Consider the following 24,381-nt stretch of genomic DNA (forward strand, 5'->3'; position numbering starts at 1 on the left):
TTTCTTCTCCGCTTGTCCTCAGTGTATTGATAATTGTTCGAATAGTGTTTGCATGTTGGTGATAGTGGAGCAGCTTTCTGTACAAATGCTGCACCACAAGCAGAACCAGACTGGATGAGCCCAGTGTGTTCACAGTTTTATATTTGACTGTAACAGAGCTGTTTTTACTTAATATGGCTTTTTTACTAAGCTTTTTTATTGAGATCATGCAGATTTTTAGAGAAACAGCTGTGGTCTTGGTGAGAAAAAACAAGTACAAGTTACTGTTTAAATAGAAAATACTTCATTTTAATGCAAATGTGTTGATAAAAGCAGTGAGACTCTCCAGTGCAGAACAACTTCACAAAAAAAACAAACAGCAACAAACTCATTTATTAAAATATTAAAAACATCTATCTGTGTGATGTGCATTTGTACTACATACATGAGCAGAAGTGAGGGTAGCAGTTGTTTTAAATGTCTGCATTCACAAAATACAGACGCTTAAAACAATGCATCTGAATATTTTAAATACCTTAATAAACTTTTTTTTTTTTTTTTTTAAGCTGATTTTCAAGTAGTCTTCCATCATTCAACCCTGTGGCTCAATTGGTTGCTGGCTCTGTGTTACCCAACTTCTTTGACTGTACTTTCACACTGGCAGTTTAGTCCAGATCTGGGAGCAGTTCACTGTGGCGACACTGAAGCTTTTTACAAACCAAGGTGTCGACCAGGAAACTTCACCATGTGCGCTCAGTTTTCTGCTTCTTTTTTGCTGAATTCATCATGGACAGCATCTTTGAGTATCTTGAAAAGTGCTCTATAAATTAAATGTATTGTTATTATTATAGAACTCCCACAAGAACATTCATGTGAAAATGTCATAATTGTTACCAAGAACAGTAGATTAAAAAAATCTGTATCTCACTGATGTCTAAACAACTAAACATATTCAGACCTTACATGATGTCACATGATATTTGTTCTTATAGGATATTGGAAGACAAGCACTCCTTTTTGTCTGTCATGCCAGAAAGTACATCATTCTCAATTTTTCCTGCACACATCAAAGCGGTTTCCCATTTTCCACTACATTTCCGTGAACTGCTTCCTCACAGCGGCGGTGCACAGCTGCAGAGCACAAGCAGAGAACGGATCAGAAAAAGAGGGAGGAAGTGTGAAATCAGACTGACAGGCTGAAGGCAAAGTTGAGCTCAAAGCAAAAGATTTGCACAGATTTACTTCGCCTATGTGAGCAAATCCACCCATTGACCACGCTAATTCATTGAAATGAAGTGGTTCTGCCTGCCATGAAATTCACTGTTTTCAACGCTGGTGTGACTGAGCCTTTAGAAGGACCAAAACTCAGAAAAACCATAACAAAAAGTCTATAACAGCCAGGCTAAAGGGCAAAAAAATGAAGGCATCCATTAAAACACTGACCCTGATAGTTGCTAGCATCAGTCTGTGTCATCGCACAGAAGGCAGCAGTCTTATCACTTCACTCCCTGACTGTAAAAGCACGTCCCCGCAGCCATCACTGGATTACTTCATGAACTATGGGCATGGACCACAGGCAGTGAGTCTGCTCTCTGTGTGTCGCCAGTGCTTAAAGTGTTGGTCAGCAGGTAAACAAACATCTGGAAAGGTAATGTACACAGACACAGAGTTATGAGCCAATCAGAGGCCAGGTTTCCATCCCCTGAGATCGAAGGTCACCAGAAAGTCACTTCCTCTGGTTTGTTTCCTCTTAAGAGAGTCAAAATGGAGTTCATCAATAACAGTGTCACAGGTGATGCCACAATCCAGGGATTCCCAAGGCCATCTAATTGGTCCAGATTTGATTGTTTCAGGTTCACTTCCCTTTTTATTAATCCTCCATCCATCCATCGCTGGAGTCTTTTTGTAGTCTTTGAACTTGTCTATATTTGTGAAGGCACATCAGGCAAAATAGTTTAGAAGGCACAGTCAGATTCAGGTGTGTTCAGGAGGCGTTCACTTGAGACATTTTATCATTCATCAGAGTCAGGACAAGCCTGTGTTGAAACCAACTGGGCTGACTTGTTATGAGTGTGGCTTCAAACCATCCGACAGAGTCTGGAGTACTTTCTGCTGCTTTGGACAAATTGGGTTGCCTTGTTGTCATATGCAGAAATCCATCCATCAGCATGTGTGTCTCATTAAAACTGTTGCACGGTCACAATGTGAACTCTATCCTGTGGTCAGAGGTCATGGCCTGAGGTAACAGTCGGCGTTAGGAAGTGCTCTCTCTTTTCTCGGTTTTAGGAACGTAGTCCCAGCTGTCTCTCCTGAACTCCTCTTCCTCCTTCTTCTGGAAGTCCCTCTTAAAGAACCCAGCCTGAGAGACACACGGGTAGACAAGTGGACAGAGACGTACAGTCAAAAAATTAACCTGGTGTTGCTACTACAACCATTATGTCATGACGTACTGTGCATTATCAGTAGGTTACATTGAGATACACTGCATTTACTATGATTTATGTGTGTTTTACCATGTCATGATGCACTGACAACTATGGTGAGATAAACAGCAGCTTATCAGTACCATTATATTATGATATATACTGCAGTTTATCAGTACCATTACATTGTGATATACTGCAGTTTATCAGAACCATTATATTATGATATATTGCAGTTTTTCAGTACCATTATATTGTGATATACTGCAGTTTATCAGAACATTACATTATGATATACTGCACTTTATCAGTACCATTATATTATGATATACTGCAGTTTTTCAGTACCATTATACTATGATAGACTGCAGTTTAGCAGTACCATTATATTGTGATATACTGCAGTTTATCAGAACATTACATTATGATATACTGCACTTTATCAGTACCATTATATTATGATATACTGCAGTTTTTCAGTACCATTATACTATGATAGACTGCAGTTTAGCAGTACCATTATATTGTGATATACTGCAGTTTTTCAGTACCATTATACTATGATAGACTGCAGTTTAGCAGTACCATTATACTATGATAGACTGCAGTTTAGCAGTACCATTATATTGTTATGCTGTAGTTCTCAGTATCACTGTATTGTGATACACTGATACACTGTTGTCAGTAAAGCACGGCAGAAGTGAGAAAGGGTTAAATGCACCAAGTGACACATGATGTTTTACAAGCAAAGCAAATCTGTTCAGATTTGAAGCAACTTTACAACAGTCTAATTGCTACATTTTGGTTGATATTGTCTGCAGATATAATCGTCTGTGTCTCAAACTCTGCAAATGACAAGTTCATTTTTCAATTCAACAATTAAGTGTCATCAAATCAGAGATATTTGTTTATGACATATGTTTAAGTTAAAAAAAAAAAAAAATTACCTTCCACAGACACCAGATGAGAGCAGCCAGGATCATTAGACCCAAGACTAAACTGATGACGATGATGAAGACCTTCACTAGTGTTGAGGGTTTCTGTGTGAAAAGAGCTTCCACCACCACCTGGAAATGCACCACATACAATATATAATTATTAGGAACATCTAGAATATACAGTAGATTACTGTGTAAACATTCGACAACCACATCTCCCATGAGGCTTTGATGGTGCACTTATGTGAGCTGTAGCTGAAAAGAACTCCAGGTTTGATGAGGATGAAGCTGATGATAATGATGATGATTCAGTGTGGGCTGGGTCTGTGTGACCCAAATCAGACAGCAGTGTAAACACATAGCTGAGCTTGTTCCAGATGTGGTCTAGTTTGACTGACAGTGTTGCTGAATCTTGGTTGTGACTGGTGTCGAGCTATTTTACCGTTGCCACAGGTTGTCCATGGATGAGGTTGGTGTGAGGATCTTCTCTGGGATTTAGCATCATTGCGGTGCTCTCCAGCCTCATGATACCATGACGACCCTGAGGCAGAGATGCAGACAGACATAAGCGGTTGTTACCTGTTTCTCTATATGTAAGGCAGCCTGGTTAGGTTTGAGTGGAAAAACCTCTGCAGAAGACCAAGAGAGAACAAGCACAACTTGTCCATTGTCCAGTTATTAATGCAATGTTTGAATGCATGTCCTATATGACTACTTTATGCTAATGCCACAAACAGACAGAGGTTTGGTTTTATTTATGATCACCTGTGTCGAGATCAATAAATGAGCTTGCACTTTTGCATGTTTGACACAGTTTGATGAGACTTAATTGATGCCTTAATAGAGGGTTTCACATAGATGTGTTTTAGTGGTGTTTGATATTGTTGGCCAGCTATGGATTGGCCACTGCCACTGACGTTTGTATGTGTGCCCAAGTATTTGAATCTTTAATTGTTTTTACATGTGAATTAATTGTTTATGAGTATGTGACAAGCTGCTTGCCTCAAACTGTTCCTCGAAGGACTAATTTAGTAATTTTAATAAGATGAAACTCACCACTTCCTGCAACTACATAATAATCCAGTTAAAAGCAATGATTGTGGCTTTTATTGTTGTGGCTGCAGGAAGCATTGTGTCACAGACTGTAGATCAGTTTAGGATAGTTTTTCTCAGTGGATCAGTTTTCTGTGTAGCATCGTTTCTACACAGGCTGCATAGTGAAAGCAGCACGTTAGCAGTTCAGCTAATGCTACATCTATGTCTACACGGGACGCATTCAGGCACAGTACAGAGTGTAGGTCACCAGTGTTTTGTCTAGTCTAATACACATCCTGACATACGATCACTGCAGTTACATGTAAATGGAAGAGACTTGAAGGGAAATATACATCTTCTGCAGAGCTGATTCAGTCTGAGTGAAAACAGTGATCTGTGTGTGTGTGTGTGTGATTTACCGGAGCTTGCAGTAGCACAGCGGGGTTCAGTCTGATCTCCAGTTGGATAACGGCCTCTCTCCCTGCCTCCAGGTTACCGAGTCGACACACCAATCGCTCACACAGGTGATCCCCACGGCCACAAAACTGTGCACGCACACACGAGAAAAGACTGAAGTTTATACACTGTAGGTCGGTGTGTAGTCAGGGTGGTGGAGTGACAAATGTTGACTCCAACTCAAGCAGCTCCCTTTCTTGGTCACACATTTTTATTCATGCTAGCATGGCCATAATCACCAAAGTCATGAGGATTCTTGAATGTCTGTATAAAATTACATGGTAATACATCCTGCAGTTCTGAGTGGGCGACCAACTGACTGACTGCCATGTACAGAGCCACAGAGCGCAGCTAGCGTGGCTAAAAGTTTAATCAATGAAGCAGTTTCCCAGCATTTCTATGAGCAATTCAACTGCCAGTGCGCGCGTGTGTGTGTGTCTGTGAGTATGTGAGTGTGTGTGTGTGTGTGTGTACCATTCTGCGGGTGGAGGTGGAGGAGAAGAAGAAGACGAGCTGTTTGATGAAGGAAGCTTGAGGGACATCACAGTCCTCAATGACTGAAACCGTTGTGTCACTGATCGAACACACGCCATGCGATGACTGCAGAGATGGAATGAATATATTAATACTATATACACACTCTTACTACCTATCTATCTGTTGTTTTTACCACAACTATGACTAACTCTACAAACACAACTACTACTATTACCACCACCACTACTGCCACTACCCCACCAGCAACCACCGTGGCTGAGTGCTGAAGCCAATGCATTAGTGTCTTAAAGAAACCACCAAAAACCATAATCTGTGTGAAGCCCAGGGCTGAGTATCAAACATGAACACTGTTTGTGGTGCTGAACAAAATCTGACTGTAGCGCAAAGTATCTTAAACTTTTCTGAAGTTTTGAAAGTTGGCATTAAATGTCCAGAGAGCTTCTTACTCTTGTTTTATTATTTTTTAATCAGATAGTTCCTGATTTATATTGATTTTTTCCATTAAAACCATTTTATTAATACAACTGCTTGTCTTCAGACAGTATTTAACATTTAAAAACTTGTCTTCTTTTATGAAAAAAGGAAAACATGTTTATATTTCTCAAAGAAATTTTAAAAATACACAACTGATGAATCCTGACACCTGCTGGTGAAAGCAGGTACTGAACGGTCTGCTGTCCATCTCTTGTTCTTGTAAGTTAAGTTTGGGGTTTAACTACTTTTAATGCTGCGGTTCTTCTGCTTCACTGTCTTCCAGTGAGTGGGCATATCCAAAATATCTCTCTAGAGATACAAAGTCAATACATTTGATTCTACATCATATTCAGGTCTCAGTAGATCCTTTTACTTCTACTATGAGATTTTCAGAATCATTGCTCAATTAAGATTAAATTAAAGGTGTTTCCCTTTGTTACACTAGGCCATGTTTTTTACTGGTTGTTTGTCCCACCTCAGCTCCACTCCAGCCCTCTTTACCTAAATTAGATTTCTCTGGCTCCAGTAACTGACAAAGATGGCATGTATCCTCAGAAACCTGTGAGGAACCACACAGATGCTAGAAACAGTTTTTAAACTGACTGTGCTACTTCTACTTCTGTTGCTAATTGCTAGTATTGGACGTACCTGCCAGTCGACCACCTGCAGCAGTCTGTGTTTGTAAGGCGTGAGGATCTTTGGGAGCGCGATGTCAACCACAGTATCTACAGACCTGCTGGGACCAGAGTTCAGCACCTGCAGACAGATAAAACAACAAGTGTACCAGGAGAGAGGTTAGATTAGACTTTTTCCCTCCTGCATTCACCACTTTACTATGCAAAGGGGCCAACTATGGAAGTTTTTTGATAGATGCTGGGTTTCTGTTCAGGCTGTTACCAGAAGTAAAAACTGGAGTTTAGAGAGACTGCAAAAGCACTTTTGGCCTCTGAGGTTTCAGCAAAGCACCACACAGGAAGTGGAAGAAGTTTAGAAGTTCAGGCCGCAAGCAGTGAAGGTTAGCTGGTGACACCTTACTGGGTGTGAAACTGTACCTACTGTTGAGGCATGAGCTGAAGATAGCATGCAACATATGCACTGACTGCATCTATATCTGTGACAGATCAGACTCAGTGATGTTTGCGCAGATTTACTTTGTCGTTGTGGCGATATCCACTGAAATGGATTGATTTCACCATGGAATGCTTTTAAATGCTGCTGTGATCAGGCCTTCGCGCCTTTTTCCTCTTTGTCGTGTTGTTATGGAGTAAATGATGCGGGCCTGGGATTTAACTGCCGTTTACCTTGTATGTGTAGTTGAATCTTTCAGTGTAGCAGTCAACTGGAGTCAAATCTTCATCTCCAAACACAAATGAGGTGGGAGTCACAAAACTGCAAGACAGACAGACATCAGTGCTGGCGACATCAGTGGCTAATAATGTCATAATGGATGGTGTGTCCTACGAGGCTACCACACCACGACTGAATGTAAACAGGAAGAAGTTAGAAAAAGTCACATCCAAAAGTACTGAAACACATCCCCCAGTTGATAACACAAACATTAGACTTATTGTAGTGCTTTATTTCTTACAAGGTTGCAATAGAGTGGCAGCTATTGACAGTGTAAGAAATGGAAAACAGGGTCAGCTTCCCTCGTGTGTGCTCACTCACAAATCCCATTGTTTCATTGGCTTTAGGATTCTGTCTCCTGCGCCCTTTTTTACACTCATCTGCTTGTATTAGCTTTAGGCGGATCAGTAGGAAGCTGGAATTGAATCAGTGTGTGTTGAACAGCGCCCATTGGGAAAGAGAATACAAAACTGACTGACTTTGCAGCTAATCTCATAATGTATAACTTCATTTGCAGTAATATTAAAATGCTTAAAATGTAAACAAAACTAATAAATTTGTCATCTCAACTGTTTGAAAATCATTTATTAAGCTTGTTGACTCTGAATTATGCCTTTTGGCTTGTGAGGCACTGCATGTGACCGGCCGTTTTATTTGCAGCCTCTCCAGCTGCAACTGGAACACATGTCTTACATAGTAAACATCTTTTTAATTTCTGACATTACACACTTTTATCAGAGAGCATATTCTGATTTTACTTTAGTTTTAAATTTTTATTTGAATTACACTTCATTAAAAAATGAATTTGAATTCATTTTATTTATGTCTTAATTTCCTTTTTAGACTGTAACTTGGGTTTGAAAAGGGCATAATGAAATAATAAAAAGAATTAATATTAATATTTGAGCAATGTTTGCCAACTCACCCGTGGATGTTGACGTTGACTCCATATTTGAGATGAAGAGGGAGACTGATGGAGTTGTCATGGAGGTACTCCTCCCTCTCATAGTTATCACTGAAGACAAAACAGATGAAACACATTAACACACAGTTAACCTGCAAATATCTCATCTTTAACTCACAGATGAACTCATCCATTGCAATACAAGGATGCTAGCGTTTAAGCTTTCTTAAAAGTTCAGTTCAATAATAAGTCACTTTCCAATTGTGCCGAACAAATTCCATCTCACAAATAATTTTACATACAAATAGATTTGTTTGCCCTTATCCTCTTAAATCCTGATGTTACACTGTGGATGAAAAAAGTCTTCACAATTAGTGCTTTATGGATTTGAGCTTTTGAGACTTACATTTATTTTACTGAGAATGCTTCTATACTTTCACTTTAGTTGAAATTACCTGCTGGTGTTGACGTGAATGATGATGTCACCAGGTGTGCTGTTCTGGCTAACGTCCAAAAGGAAGATGATGGACAGCTACAAGAGACAGGAATGGCGTCTGTGAGCTCAAATGGTTTTTAGTTTTCTTATAACCTCTGTTTTAATGATAAGCAGCATCAGGGCGATCAGTTAGATTGTCCTCATTTTTACATTTTTCTCCTTTCCTGTAGACTCCAGTTTAATATCTTTATTTTACCTTTTAACATGTTAAAGGAAATCCCACGTTAAAACTGCTGCTCAGTCTTTTTCTGAGGGGAACTGGGATATTTCAACAGTTTATTTCACAATGTTTACTCAGAAAAACAACTGAAATGATGGAAATACAACAAATATCTGCTGACGAGACAAAAGCTAGAGAACAAAAAGTACAGATGCGCTGGATTCGGCCGTTGGCCTCTGAACTTCAGGCAGTTTTGAGTTGAGACTGGACTGAGGAGCAATATTAGCTATCTTTTTTAGCCCTTACCCCTGATACCTGCAAACACAGTCACGTTCCCATCAGCATTAACTGTACTGTTTTGTACTAATTAGCTCATTTTAGCATGCTAACACACTAAAATAAGATGAGGATGTTGGTAAGCATTAACTGGTAAACATTTGCATGTTAGCATGCTGACTTTAGCATTTAGCTAAAAGCCCCTAAAAGCAGACCCTCAGTCTATTTCAATAGCATTGTGTGATTGAGGCTTACTTGGGCTTGGGCTGCGAGGAGGAGGCTGGTGACGCCGCAATCAACGTCCACTGTTGTACTGTTGACTTCCTCTGTGACATCACAACTAACCACATTGTCCTCCTGCACATACAGACACACAGTTTGTAGTTTTTATTTTGTTAAATGAGTTATATGTGTTGTTAGTTATAACTTAAAATCCTTTAAGGTCCAGTGTGTAGGATTTAGGGGGGATATATTGGCAGAAATTAAATAAAATATTAAGAATTGTCTTTTCATTCGTCTATAAGCACTTGACAACAAGAACTGTTGTGTTTTCTTTACCATGGAATGAGCTATTTACATGCAACCATGATGCACCACCATGTTTCTACACAAACCAAACACTGGTCGTGTTCACTTGGCTGCAATCTGCAACCTCACCGCTAGATGCCACTAAATCCTACACAATGGTCATTGAGGACTTTCATGCATTCAGACCCAGTTTTTGATACTAGTAAAGGTGCAGGAGTTCGGCATTCCTGTGCTGGATTCAGATTACCATACAAATGAAGGATGCCCAGAAAATGATGCAGCAAGTAATTCAGCATAATATATAATTTTATTGATGTTAGATCTGCACATCTGCACAACTCCAACTACTCAGAAAGCTAAGCAACTCTTGTGTGCCCTGCTCTTGTGTTAAAAACTACTTGCATCATGCATCAAGATCAAGTCTCCAGGAATGATGGGAAAAGGTAAATAATTTGCTGACAGCTGCTCAATGACTGTTTGCAGTAGCTGAAGTATTAAACCAACCGCTGTTACCACCAGTAACCATGGGTGTCAAATCGACCAGGATTGAGATCTTAAGGATCATAACTTTAAAATCGACCAATTTCCTGAAGCTGTCCCATCGACACGATGATAACTCACATTCTGCAGCACTTTGATATAGTGGATGTTGCCGGGGAAACGAAGTGTCAGTCTTGGCAAGAAGGCATCGTCTCCAGAGTTCAGTAGCAAAGTTTTCAACATGATGGTCTCTCCAGAGCCAAGAGCAAAGAACTGCTGCTGACTGATGACAAAAAACACGGTAAAAAACACTGATGTTTCAGTCAGAACCAAGTTCAACAAAAATATTGCCAGGAGACGTCAGCTTATCTTAGTCTGAAAACAGGGGGATGCTGCTAACCTGGCCCATATTTAAATAATATGCTTGCCAGCACCTTTGAAACTCACTAATTAACACATACATATCACATTTGTTTAATCCATACACACGAACAGACATGTAAAAAGAACAATATCAGTCATCTCATCTTACTCTTGCCAAGAAACCTGAATAAGCATAGAAGCACATTTCATGCCGTACCCCCTCGCCCCCACAACAGAACACAACAACAGCATGGTCCAGCCAGAACCAAAATAAAAGCACTGCTGCTGACTGATCTCCTCCCCAGTTTGCCAGCTAACTAACATCATGTGTTAGCTTCTGAGAGGTGAATAGCTTCAACACTCTATATTTTTTTAGAGAACTGAATGGTTGGTCTTGACTTATCTTGTACATAAAGCACAAGATAAGTCACCACAATGACCTGTCTTAAATGTGTGTGTGTGTGTGTGTGTTCTTACTGTGGCAGCACTAGTTCAGCTGACAGCTGCATGTTGGTCGAACAGTTCACCAGAGAACAGGATCGAGCAAACCACGTCTGAAAAGTGTGAGTGAAAGAGGCGAGGAGCTTATAGATGGCATCAATAATAAAAATGAATAGAGCAATTGATATTACAGATTACTAATGTAACCTCTGACCCCTGACCCTAGTATTGGAGGTGATGAATAATGTCCTGATGACTAACACCAGCTGTAAATTCCTGCATGTTAACTCTTCCTGGTCAGCGGGACATGGTGTAGACACAGGATGAGATGACTGATGTTGGTTAATGTGCTGCAGATGGTCTGTTGCAGCTGTAAACACATCTGGATTAGCAGGAAGTCATTATCAGTGTGTGTGGTGGAGCTAACATCAGATTAGCTGTTTCCTTTCTTTAAAACAGACTTTTTTTCACATTATTCTTAATCCAGTTTGTTGCTCAGGAAAGAGAGCCACAGCAAAGTGCACATGGAGGTGGGTAGCAGTAGTGAATATAAGTAAACATATGTCAACCTAAAAGTTAACTGGAGGCTGCTATTCATTTCTAGCAAATTCTCAGTAATAAGGAAGTTATAACTATGGGCAATTACAAAGAGTTAGGAGTTAAAATTGTTTTTGCTGAACTTTGACCTGAAAACATGCGAACCTACAATTTAAGGTTGATGGTTAGTAGTAGGTGATAGCACTTGGTGGTATGTTGTTAAAGTTAGACCTAGATACCTATTTGGCGTTAGCATTAGCTGGTACCTGGTGGATGTTATCAGTAGCTGGTAACTAGCCGGTGTCACTACTGGTCAGTACCTGGTTGGTGATAGTGTTCTGGTGTCCTGCGCTCTGCTGCAGAATGGGTTTTAATGGAGAGAAGGCTTTGGAAGAGGCTCTTTGGGTGTTGGATTCTCTGTGACTGTAGGAAACCTCAAACTGGACCGGAGTAAAAATGTCCCTCACATCTTTCTGTAAGAGGCAGAAACAGGCACAAGTACATTAGGAAGAATAAGCATTACAGAATAAGACAATAAGCATGTTAACATCATTACAGCTAATGCAATCAGTAACATGTTATTACACCCACATTAACCTAATTCAACATATGTTTGTGTGTGTGTGTGTGTGCGCGCGTGTGCGTGTTACCCTTTGGTAAGCCACGTGTGTTGTGCAGGTGAGCTGGCCATGTCGTGCTCTCACACGGCCCCTTGTGCTATTGGATGACCCGTTACCATGGAAATAGAAACGATGAGGGAAGGATGGTTTATGGAGGAGGTCAGAGGTCAAATTATATTGAAGCTCTGTAGGGAAGAGAAACAACCTTAAATATCAGTGGGTAGGTTGTACATGATAATGATACAATATAACTGACTGTTTGTTCAAGCCCCTCCCCAAATTCTGATTGTCTGTATTCCCATGTTTACTACATATACCATTAACTGGTGAAGCTGCTGACCTTTGCCTTGTCCTTTAGCACGATACCATGTATGTTGCCATCATGTGCATTTGTAAGAACATTTTACACAGCTCTCGTTTAGCCAGAAACAGTAATTTCAACCAACTCATTGAGCGATTGTTATCTTAATTAGCTAACTAGCTACAGCTATAATCTTAAACATCAGCAGACTGGATCTAAAATTGTATTAAATACGCATCTTAAAGTTATATGTACACAACAGCTGGGTTTACAGTACCTACAGCTCCTCTGAACTGTCTGGACTTGACATTGAAGCACACGGTTACATTGAAGCACACAGTTGGAGTCTTGTGTTCTTGGCACAGCATCATCTGTGGGTCAATCTGCTCAGGCAGAGCCAGAGACGCCCTGACCTGAATCACCGGACGGGTCCTACAGCACACAGGACACATTCAGAGAAAGTATTACAGCATGCTGGCTGAACTGAAATACAGTCATATGATGCCCTCTTGGTAATTTTCATGTATGAATTGAAAACAGTTTGTAGAGATGACAGATTTTATTATTTGCGATCATGAATCTGCTTCTAAAAAATCTTATTCCTCAAAGCAAAGATCTCCATCCACAATACTATCTATAATATATGATATCTGGAAGTTTTTGGTTATCCTTTTGTGTGATGTCCTGCTTTCCCTGCAGTATAATTTCCTTCCAAATAAAAAAATAAGGAAGCTGTAGACCTCCATAAAAGACAGAACTACAAGTAGGACATTTCTAGGCGAGGGCTTCAGTGTTGTTTTACCTGAGAACGATGGCCGAGTCAGAGAGGAAGGCACCAACCGCCACATCTGCAGAGACAGAGAGAGTTTAACCTGGTTTAAAGCAGATCTAATGAGAATAGAAATGAACACTATGGCAGATGTTGTGACACAGGAAATGGTTGTGACAGTTTAGGTTACCCTGGTAGCCGTTATTATCGATATCAATGCCAGAGCTCAGGGACTGGCCGAACATCCTGAGGTCACGACCCAGGGTTGATCCTGCAATCCTCTGAAAACACACACACACGTTGGATATCACTCAAAAAAGTCATTTCTGCTGAAATTTAATAGGAATCCTCATATGAATATTTCTCCTAAAGTGAAAATAAAGTGTGGTGTTTGTACTTGAGATGGAGTTGATGAGATGCCTTCTCTCCTGCCATTGTAAATGTAAATGGCTCCTCTTAGGTCGTCTTCCTGTGGGGCACCTACAGCCACATCTACACACACAAACACACATAAGGTTATAGTACTACTTGTGAGGACTCTTGCTGTCTTCATTCACCAGTCCATTAGCCTATCTTCAACTTGTTTCCTACTTTCCTGACAGTCGTTGCTTTATATCGTTCTTTCTATGAAACTTTCAGCGATTTGAACCTTTGTTAATGTTAATCGATTGATTGTTAACTGGACCTCGCTGGAATGTTCAACAGGATGAAAGCATTCAGGATCAGTACATAAACATGAGAAAATACCAGCATGGCCCTTTAATATTTAACCTGAGTCCTTTGAAGATGTGAGGGGTCTGAAAGTCAAACTGTTTTTTTTTTTTAACAAAGAGTGACACACACACACACACACACACACACACACACACACACACACACAGCCTTTTATACAGCTGTGGCAGATTAGAAGGCAGGTTCAGTTGCAGAGCAGCAACAGTTTGTCATTACAGTTTTAATGACACACTCCACCTCTCTCTATCTCTCTGTCCCCCCACTCCCCTCTCCCTCTCTCTCCCGCACACACACACACACACACACACACACACACACACATAGATGGGGAAGTCAGTGATGTTTCTCTGTTATCAGGAAGTGGCAGTTAGTGTTGGTGGTGGTGGTGGGTGGGTTGTGCCCCTTGGAAAGAAACCTAAAGTACACAAGTGGTGTGTGTTCTGGATTTCGTGCAGTAGCAGTCACCAAAGTATTGCAGTAGTATTCGTAGTATTGTAGGCTAATTTGTGATCAGAGTGATCAAGCAGCACTTAAATCTCTTTAATTAGCGCTGTTGAGCAAGGACATGAACCCCCAGCTGCGCCAGCAGAACAGCTCAGTAGACAGCTATCGATAGTACTACTGCTACTACTGAAGCAGCAGTAGTAATTGTATTATATTAAAAGCTCTTAAAGTGATGTTAGTAGTAATACCAGAAATAGTAGAAACAGTATTGTACAATTAGTAGTTGTATTAGCATTAGTAATAATAACAGTAGTATTAGTATCAACAACATAAAGAGTAGTATTTGCAGTAGCAGTTGTTATAAGTAGTATCACATGGGGTAGTAGTACTTGTACGTATCAGAAGTAGTAACAGAAGACTGCAGTACTATTAGCAACACTAATAGATATAGTATTGACAGCAGTGTTTACAGCACTAATATAATAAGTAGTTGTTGTTAGTTGCATTTGCAATAGAAGAAGCTGTTATTAGTAATGTCACAAGGAACAGTATTTTGCAGTAGTAGAAGCAGTATTTATTAGCATCAGAAATAGCAGAAGCAGTGTTGCAATACTGCAATACTTGTGCTGTCAGAAGCAGTATTAGTAGTATTTGCAGCAGCAGAAGAAGTTACAACGCAATACAATATTACAAGGAGTAGTAGTATCTTGCTGTAGTAGTAGAAGCAGTAGTTACTAATATTATCAGACATGGGAGAAGCTGTGCTGCAGTACTATTAAGAGTGGCAAAAAGTATGGTATTTTTAATGGTATGTATTAGTATTAGAAAAAGTAGTGCTTAGTATCATTGAAATGGTTTCTCCAGAATAAAAGCTAATAGATCAGCCTGTGAAGGTGTGGTCCTTACCAGGGTAACCATCGTCATCCAGGTCTCCCAGGTCAGCAATGGTCTCTCCAAACCGGGCAGCGTAGGCGTTGCTGCCAGACAGCTGAAAATCCACCTCCTTCAGCTTCGCCTGTAACAAAGTCAGTTTGTGAAGAACTAGTAGACAGCAAAAGTGTCTCACTAGGTCTTTTTCACAGAGGACATGTTGATATGTCACAGCAGGAAAAGCACAAATGAAAATAATAAATGATGGCTGAATTCCATTTAGCTGCTTCACATTCTAGAGTCCTGGTATTGTTAATGTTGGCTCAACAAAACAGCATGTCTCAAAAAAGTCATTATTCAGGCTAAAAAGCCTTGATGTTTGAGTATGCTGTTGATGTTGGCTCCACAGACCCAGACAGCAGATTAATATTCAGTGTTTTGTGCTAAAATAGTGTGTGTCCAAATGTGTGTGTGCTCACCTGGCCCTCGTTGATGTACACATGGACTCTTCCCTCCTCCCTGGCGACGCCTGTTGCCATGGGGGCGCCAACCAACAGATCTGACAAACCATCAGCGTTCAGATCCACCGCACACGCACTGGAGCCGAAGTAAGATCCCAGCTACACAAACACACACAAAGACGCACACGCTAAGTGCTAAGTATTACATTGTTTTGAATGGAGGATGCTAACGCTAAGTGGCTTCTCACCTCTTTTCCGGACACTTCGGAGACGACCCGCAGCATTTTGTTGTCTACTGTGAAGATGAAGACCTGCCCATCACAAAGACACACACGCACGCTAACTTCAACCATCGTAACTCTAACACAACACACTATATTAGCAAACACAACAACTGAAAAACAACTTGACTTCACAACATTATCAAGAGGAAGTGAGGATGTCTGACTGTCCTGATGTTGCAAAAATTTGGTCCAAAGTAGGTCAAAACACACGGACACAAACATTCGTGCTTTTAGTGCATTTGGTAAATAGTCAGACAGGTAGATGTGCACAGGTAGGTCCTACCTTGCCCTTCTGGTTGTATTGTGGAGCTCCACCCACCACCTCCATAGAAGAAGGACTCAGAAAGTGACCCGCTCCCACAGAGTACCCTGAACAGCAGCAAGACACAGTGTCAAACGTGCAGATTTTGCAATTGTGGAAAGTAAGTAACCTTTCTTGAGTATTTCCATTTTATGCTGTGTTTTGCTTCTTCCCCTAACCCCCTAACCCAATAAATGAAGATGACACAAATGAGTCGGCATCTTTATCTTCTCTCATTTGACCAAAAAGGGTTAGGACTTATGTTTTTGGTTATGGTAAGGGTTTGACATGTAGTGGTTAGGGTTGAAATGAAATTGTACAACTTTGGTGTGTGTGTGTGTGTGTGTGTGTGTGTGTCACAAACACAACCACAGCTTTCAAATGTCTCCAAACCAAACCTCAGTCCCTGGTGTCAGCTGTGGGTACATTGAACATGTTTTCTTCTTGTAGAGTCAGATCAGACAGACACTTTCATTTGAAGAACATCACACCTTTCTGTTCAGCGTCCTGTTTATCCTGATCAGCACGAGTACTAAGAGGTGACGGTGTCATGGTGACAGTATGTGTCTCGAAATGCACTTACAAAATGTGCTTATTCTGTGTTTGTCTTTCTGCAGTAAACACATTTCTTAAACATCCTGTAACCCTGGATTAAAGGATTAAATAAACCTGCCTCTGGGTCATATAAACACTTAAAGTTTTTGCATGCAGGGTTTCTGCAGGGTTCACAATTTCAGAATTTTTAAGACCACATAGAATGCAATTTAATACCTGTTTCACAGTGACACTAGCCAAAGAATGAAACCATAATGAAAAATAATCAGGGATGACATGGCCTAGAATTATTTTATTTTTTTACAATTTCCACCATCAAAACAATTCCACCTTTCCACAGTTTAAAAGTATCTCCCGCAACAACCCGCAATCAGATACTAAAACATTTTATAACAAACACTGTTGTCTACGGGTGGCAAGCAAAGATGTTTAAGGCTTAAATACATCTTAAGGCCTGTTTTGAGGAAACTAAATGCTCAATGCTCATTAAAAATCAACAAGAACTGCAGACACCCTGCACACATGAACATTTTAGGACAAAGAGTCAGAGTATGGTGGGATGAAAGGAAACAGCATAGCTACAGCTGTATCTGAAATCCTTCCACACAATCTTAAATTGAAACTGAGATAAGTAACACATGAACAGCAAGAAAAACTTTTCTCAGTTCATTCCGTCCTCTCACATCATCACCCCCACAGCCCCCACCCCAATTCTTCTCAAGAAACAAACAAGAAACTCAACAAATAAACAAGTCCAAATTAAGGATTTGTCTGTGTATCTGTGTATTATTCTTATCTAATCTGTGATGAGTGTAGCAGCAGCAGCCTGAGTCCTCTGACAGCACACAGGAAGCATTCAGCCACAGCACTGCACACACACGCTGCACAGCGGCGTTTCGGCTGAGCCAGATGCACAATCCCTGTAGCTACGTGACTGGCTCTGAACTAAAGACACTTCTGGTCATATCTATGAATGTACAACGTGAGAGAAGCACAAGCTCTGATGCAGCATCTGTCGAGTGAGATGGACGACTCCAAACTACATCCTGTGCAAACAAGGTGTCAGAGTCGACCTGTGCATCAACCGCTGCAATGCCAATCTCATCCTGTTTTTCTAGTCAAGTTTTAATTGACTAAAAGTGAAAAACACATGAAAAAGAATGTAGCTTTGCAGAAAGTGTCGGATACAGTGGTCTGATGGTCTCAATTAAGGAATGCATTTAGGTTAATTTTAGTGCCAAATCATCAAAGTCATTTGCTTAGGTGTTAGGTGCACATCACTGCAAGGTTTATGGCTTATGGTCTGTTTTAGACTGGAGCTCTGACTGCTGCTTTAAATAAACTTGCAATCCTGCTGAGACATCAGTGTTTTACATACAGCACTATAGTTTCACGTCTGCATATATCCGACACTTGTGACACCAACCATTTGCATGTTGGATTTTTTTTTTGTATGTTTCTAAAAATTAAAACAAATTCATAATATGTGGCGTTTTTGGGGTTAAACTACAACCAAGTAATGTTTACTACTACCCACAATGAACATCAATTTACTGTGTGTGTGTGTGTGTGTGTGTGTACTTCCTGTATATAAAGTGAGCTGCTGTATGTTGCTGTATGAACTCAAGTAGAAGGATATACTGCTGGTTGGACCAGTACTACCAGTAAAAGCATGTATATTATTTACTTGGGCAGTGGTTGTGTTTAGGTGGCAGTAGTAGGAACTGTATCTGGCACTTCCTGTATGTGGCTATAGTGCAGTAGCAGTACCACCAGTGGCTGCAGTAGGCGTTAGGACTGAGTTTTTCCATGATGGGATGGTGAGTTGCATCATGTCTTGAATGTCCATGAGCAGGCAAGCTCTGCTGGAATGATGCAAGGGTCTTTTTCCACAGCTCTGTGGTGACAAATGCATTGCCTTTCCCATAACATCTTCCCACTGGTTTGCAAGTAGAAAACTTTTAATGTGAAACAGCAACAGCAGGAAATGTTTGGTTTGCATCAGCACGAACTGTAAAGCCATGGCTTGACTTGGCACAAAGCAGACCAACCTGGGATCATGGAAAAACCTGTTCTATGGGTAGTAGTTGTAGTTAATAAATTAGTAGTAGTGGTACAAAAACAGGTGTTTTAGTTACCCAAGTAGCTTCCAAAACTGACAGCTCCAGCTTCGTCGTCCAGGTACACTGACATTCCTCCACTGGATATGTTATAGACCAGAACTGACCCCGTCCAATAAGATGTCCCTGGAGCCCCCATGATGATCAGATCCTGAGAGAGATCGGGTAGGTTTCAGAGTCTCTATCGCATAATATGACCTACATCTCCACCAGAGCTCTACCATATCTCTATCGCACATGTGACAAATCTCTAGCTGTATATCACAAAATCAGATTTTCTGGAACACTTGTTGCTTTAAAAGTTTGAATTGAGTTTTCATTTTCAACACAGGAAGCTGACAGTGTTTGTTCTCCTTTCTGAAAGATGGAAATGAATTTCTACATTAGACCACGAGGAGGAACAAGAAAAGAGCAGATGACTTAAACTGGCTCCAGATTGTAAAAGCATGATATACTCCTGACGCTATACATAAGACATCGGTGATGGATCACATTCAGTCTGCTGGTGGAAACAGTGAAGACAAAACAGGATTTTAAAGGGGCTTGTTGCCTGTGTGTTACTGACCTCTGTCAGGAAGTTGGAAATGCCGGCCTGACATGACCCATAATCCTCACCGAACTTCCTCTGGTGGTCTGCGTGACACAGTCACCAACAAACAGAGACAGACATGTTGAGAGGTGAAAGTGGACCAACAAATACGGTGATAAAACCCAAACGTTTTCCACCCAACAGCTGCCGCTTTCACACACTCTCTCACACACACAAATGAAAGAAGTGAGGCCTAGAGATAATCCCAAACTTAAAAAAAAAAATGTCCTCTCCAGCACCGAACAGCAGACAGACACGGTTAGAGACCGGCTGGTGAACATAGCGCAGTACTGAGCAGCTAAAGGACAATGTTTCCCTCAGGGCTTGGTGAGTGAATACTAGACTTTTGCCAAGTGTTCACAAGCACGACACTAAATGAACAACACTGTTGCTCTGTAACTGCTGGATGTGTAAATAAGCAATAAAAATGAATAACAAGTTGCAATATAAACTTCAAAGGTGTGAAATAAATGATGTGGGAACACAGCCTGACCCGCTTATCAAAGGCTACTTCTTCAGATTGTCCTCCTGTCCCTCAGGAGAACAATCATTCCGTTTCAGGTCTAAAATGGTTATTTATCAGTTATTTCCTCCAAGTCTCCAAGACTTTGTGGTAAGCTACATAACCAGAAGTCACGCCCATATGTCACTCAAGGTATCACGGGGTTAGGAATAAAGTGATTACTGTTCAATTTTGGGTGAGTGGAAATTAGGAAAACCATGTTTTTGAAACAGTGAGAAAACTTTACAGATATACCGCAATATGGAGTACAGAGACACTGAAAGATTGACCCAATATTTACATAATATATGTGTTTGTGTGTGTGTGTGTGTGTGTACCTCTGTAGCAGGGGATGATGGGTTGGGCGCGTCTCAAGTCATTGTTGTAGCGATAACAGACGCCATTAGGCAGCTTGTGGTTCTGACTGTCTTTCTTTGAGTAGAAGACATTCTTCCAGCGGTGAGCACACGCCTAACGCACACACACGCACGCACACACACACACACAGCATGTAACACACAAACAACATGTGACATGGACTCATTACTGTCAACAGTAAGCAACACAGTGTTGTTATTCCCATGACCCATGTCATTGTGACAGCGGCTCTGTGTGTGAGTGTGTGCGTGTTTGTGTCGAACATGATCAGTCCTGTCATGTATTCATTTTAAACCTGAAGTGTTCCTGTTGACATCTGTCACTCACTTTGTAACAGAGACAATCACAGTGAGGAGACTGCTGTAATTAGTTTTTACTAGATTTATAGCCTCGCTCTGACGTGGAAATCTTTAGCAATGCCAACTTCATCTATCTTTTTACATACTGCTTTCACATCCTCAAAAAGTGCGTTTTCAAATGTAAATCTTCTCTAATGGCTTCATTCACACGTGATGGGACATATGGTTGGAGCAACAGATACACTGTGTCACTGCTGAAGAACAGCAAGAAGGAAGAAAAGTGGTCTCAGTTGTCTCACAGGCTTCATCACTGATGGATTTAGAAACTTACTCTGCTGCTGACTGACTGAATAAATGCTGTGTTCTGTTCTGCTTCTGTTTTTCAAAAGAAAATAAATCAATTTTTGTAGTGTTTGACTGACATTTCAGGATTGGTGTTGCTAGGAGACACACTGTCAACTTTCATGGTGCACTACTGACTGGTGCACATCATAACCCTGTATAGCCTATGAAAGATTATAGAAGGTGTTGGATATACATTGCAAACTATTTAAGAAGTTACAAAAGCCTAAACAAGCACCAAACATATATTGATTTCTTAACAAAGATTAATATTAATTACAAATTGACTTAAAGAGACAAATTTATGAAGAAGGTGATAAAAGATGCACATTTAGTCTCTCTCTGTTAACCTTGTGCTGCTGTAGCATTTACTTGAATTTGACAGCATTCAGGTCAGACTAGAGCTGTGTGAAAATGTTACAGAAAAGTTACTGGTCTGACCTTTTTGGTAAAAGTGACTCAGGCTTTTATTCAGATGACCATGAAATGTGAAACTGCCAGAACATTTGTGCAGATACATTGTAATGGGTGCACATCTGAAAGGGGATTAAATATGTGTGGTGGCCCTGAGAAACAGCAGATTATTGGGTAGTTTTTCTTATTCACTTTGTCTTCACCTTTGACTATCATCATCCTAAACATGGAGGAAGAAACACAAGCAGCCACAGCTGACCAATCACAGCTCTCCTGTGCTCCCTCTGCCACCCTGATGTGTTCTGTTACATTTCAATGGAGCTGTGTGTGAGAGAGAAAGAGAGTGTGTGTTACCAGGACGTGTCCTCCATTGTCTCCAGGTTGTCTGGACAGACTGACTCCCAGCCACTGGTGATCACTGTCTGCTTCACACGTCTTCCCGCAGCTCAGCACGTCTGTGCACCCACACACACACACACACACACACACACACAAATTACTTCATGGTTTAAACTGTTTCACACATGCATCCTTCAGAGTGTATTTTACTGTTGAAGGCCACAGCTGACCTGCTGATGGTCTTAAGATGGCACACAGCTGAGTGCCGCTCACAAGCAAGACGAAACTTTTGTGGCAGAAGACCACAATACCAACATATTGCAACAATAACTGGTGAGTCATGTTCAGATCAACATCAACAAAAATAGAAAGGGGTTTGTAGTATGAATGTGTCGCATTACACTGTGTGAGGTTGAAGGCTTATCAGACATCAAAAGACAACTCTAGAACCTGCAGCAACAGTCAACAGTGTGAGGTAAAAGGTGCAATTACAAACTACACATTTTGACACTTGGTATGTGCAAATGCACATTGAGCATGTTGCCGGATGATGTTGCCCTGTACTGGGTCAAAAGTTGAGTCAGGGACAACTTTTCTGCAGACATCACTAACTTTTTTCTAGAGCCTCTACGGCAGCAACCATGTACACACGTTTGGTGTGAGGGATGGGTTAGCATGTCAAATGCTGGGGAAAAGACTTTAACAATAAACAGGAAGACAGACATAAACACACCAGAATGTATGTGGTGGCAGCGGCGAGGCTCAGCAGTGATGTCGCAGCGGAAAACAGCTCCCGGAGACTGAACCGACGGATTGGAGGATGAGTTCGCTACTGGGGCTCCAACCACCAACCTGAGAGAGAGACAGAGAGAGAGAGACAGGATCTGTCTGTGTGTCTCATCAGTGTGTGAATGGCATCTGTGTGTGAGGCATCAAAGAGCTTCTCTCACTGACAAGAACTGGCAAATTAGCATGCACACACATACACTAACACACACACACGTGCGACTACACAGTGGAGATGGCAGCTAATAGAGTATCATTACAATAATTAACTTAATCTAAAGTAGTTGATCTCTGCAGCTCTACCAGGACAGTAGTCATTTCTTTTTACCATTTAAGGTTTGTGATTGAGAAGATTCATCATCAACATTATTAACACCCATAATCCTTTGAAATGTAGTTCCTCCATTAGTGAGATCAAATCTCCAGAAGTTAAATACAATTCAGTTCAGCATTAGATGAAAAGAATAGATCCAGACCAGTTGTGAGCTCCATGACGATGCAGCAGGACTGAGTATCCAAACATGGAGGAGGGGGGGCCACTGAACTCCAGACTGTGGTCCTGATCCAGATTATATCCTGCTGCACGATGGAGCAGGACCAAGACCTGAACCAGGGCCAGGCTGTAGCACACACACATGCTGCCCACGGAGGGACGCATGATGGCGGATGCACTGCAGGACGCCACAGAGACACAAATCAATAATCAATACATATTAGATCAGAACAAGCTTTTACAGACTCATGCTCTCTGTTCATAGTCTTTTCAAATTTACATAACTTTATTTAAACGTCTAGTGGGGATCTACAGATTCCCAAAGATACCTGTCAGACAGTAACTTCCACGAATCTCCATGGTTGCCTGGCAACTGCTCCTGGCCATGTAATATTTAGGAAAAACTGTTGTAGGTGGAGTTAGCTCAGACAGAGCCAGGCTAGCCGTTCACCCTGTTTAAACCTTTTATGCTAAGCTAAGACCAGCAGCTACATATTCAAGGACAGATATTAGAGTGTGAATCACACTTTTCAGACTTTGACATGAAATCAGGCGGAAAGGAGGAACCAACTGACAGAGAGCGAATTTTGTCCAGGGCCCTCAAACTTGTTGGTCCGGCCCTGTTGGTCCGGACTCTTCTAAACTCAGCAAAGGTTCCATATCAGGAAGTTCACCTGAAACTCACCAGTTCGTTTTCTGAAGTAAAGGATTTGGGGACATTTTCACTCATGGACAACGATTACTCTTATCATCATCAGTTTATTTACGGATTAATATTGATTAATCAATCATTAAAAAATAAAAATAGCAAATAGCCACAAATCAATGTTTCAATCTGAGCTACAGTCCATAAATGCAGACGCATTTTAGTTAAAGACAGCGAATTGTCCACTGAAGAAGCGGGAAGTGTTTGTTTGTTGTTTTCATGACTGAAAACTTTTCTACATCAACATCATCAGTCATTAATTTTCTATGAATCCACTAATTAATGAACTGTTGGTCATTGTTTCGACTCCAACTACTGATAAACGGGAGTTTACTGAAGCCTACCGCTCACACTGCAGCTATCCCGGGTCAGAGAGGGGGTCCAGTCGGTACCGGGCAGATGTCAAATCAGTCCCGGGAAGATAGACTCAAAGAGCCGCGGTGTGGTCCAAAAAAGTCTCCGTTAAATCCGACTCGTCCCCGGTGTGACTCGCTCGTGAAACCTCCTGTTGCTCCTCGGTGCGTTAACCGTCTCGTGCTGCCCGTTGCTCGAGGCGGCGCACGAGGGTGGGGGTCTCTGAGGCAAGGCGGAAAAGTGAGCCGAGATGAAACGGAGTGAAAGAAACTGATGAGAAAAGTCAGCAAAAACTAGAGTTCATCTGAGTGTGAGATGAAGTCAGTGAAACTGAGAACTGAGCGCATGGGGACCAGTCCTCCCTCTGCGCGCGGGCGTGTGTGTGAG

General features: G+C 41.1%; 1 protein-coding gene across 1 annotated transcript; it reads right to left on the reverse strand.

The window, feature by feature from the left end:
- Positions 1-263: 263 nt before the first annotated feature.
- itga4 (integrin alpha 4) lies at positions 264-24,381 on the reverse strand. The gene is made up of 29 exons (XM_041951365.1): positions 23,985-24,381; positions 22,918-23,112; positions 22,389-22,507; positions 21,671-21,771; positions 20,222-20,354; positions 19,358-19,425; positions 18,811-18,943; positions 16,100-16,185; positions 15,781-15,843; positions 15,551-15,691; positions 15,108-15,216; positions 13,423-13,517; positions 13,216-13,306; positions 13,059-13,104; positions 12,534-12,688; positions 11,986-12,140; positions 11,656-11,808; positions 10,835-10,911; positions 10,136-10,277; positions 9,242-9,343; positions 8,510-8,586; positions 8,076-8,165; positions 7,105-7,192; positions 6,452-6,559; positions 5,306-5,431; positions 4,795-4,920; positions 3,783-3,881; positions 3,350-3,469; positions 264-2,338 (listed from the first exon to the last, which is right to left on the reverse strand). Exons 2-29 carry the CDS (start codon positions 23,097-23,099, stop codon positions 2,234-2,236), a joined length of 3,090 nt encoding a protein of 1,029 aa, XP_041807299.1. The 5' UTR covers positions 23,100-23,112; positions 23,985-24,381; the 3' UTR covers positions 264-2,233.

Source organism: Chelmon rostratus, chromosome 13 (genome assembly GCF_017976325.1).
Source record: "Chelmon rostratus isolate fCheRos1 chromosome 13, fCheRos1.pri, whole genome shotgun sequence".
In the NCBI taxonomy this organism is placed as follows: domain Eukaryota; kingdom Metazoa; phylum Chordata; class Actinopteri; order Chaetodontiformes; family Chaetodontidae; genus Chelmon; species Chelmon rostratus.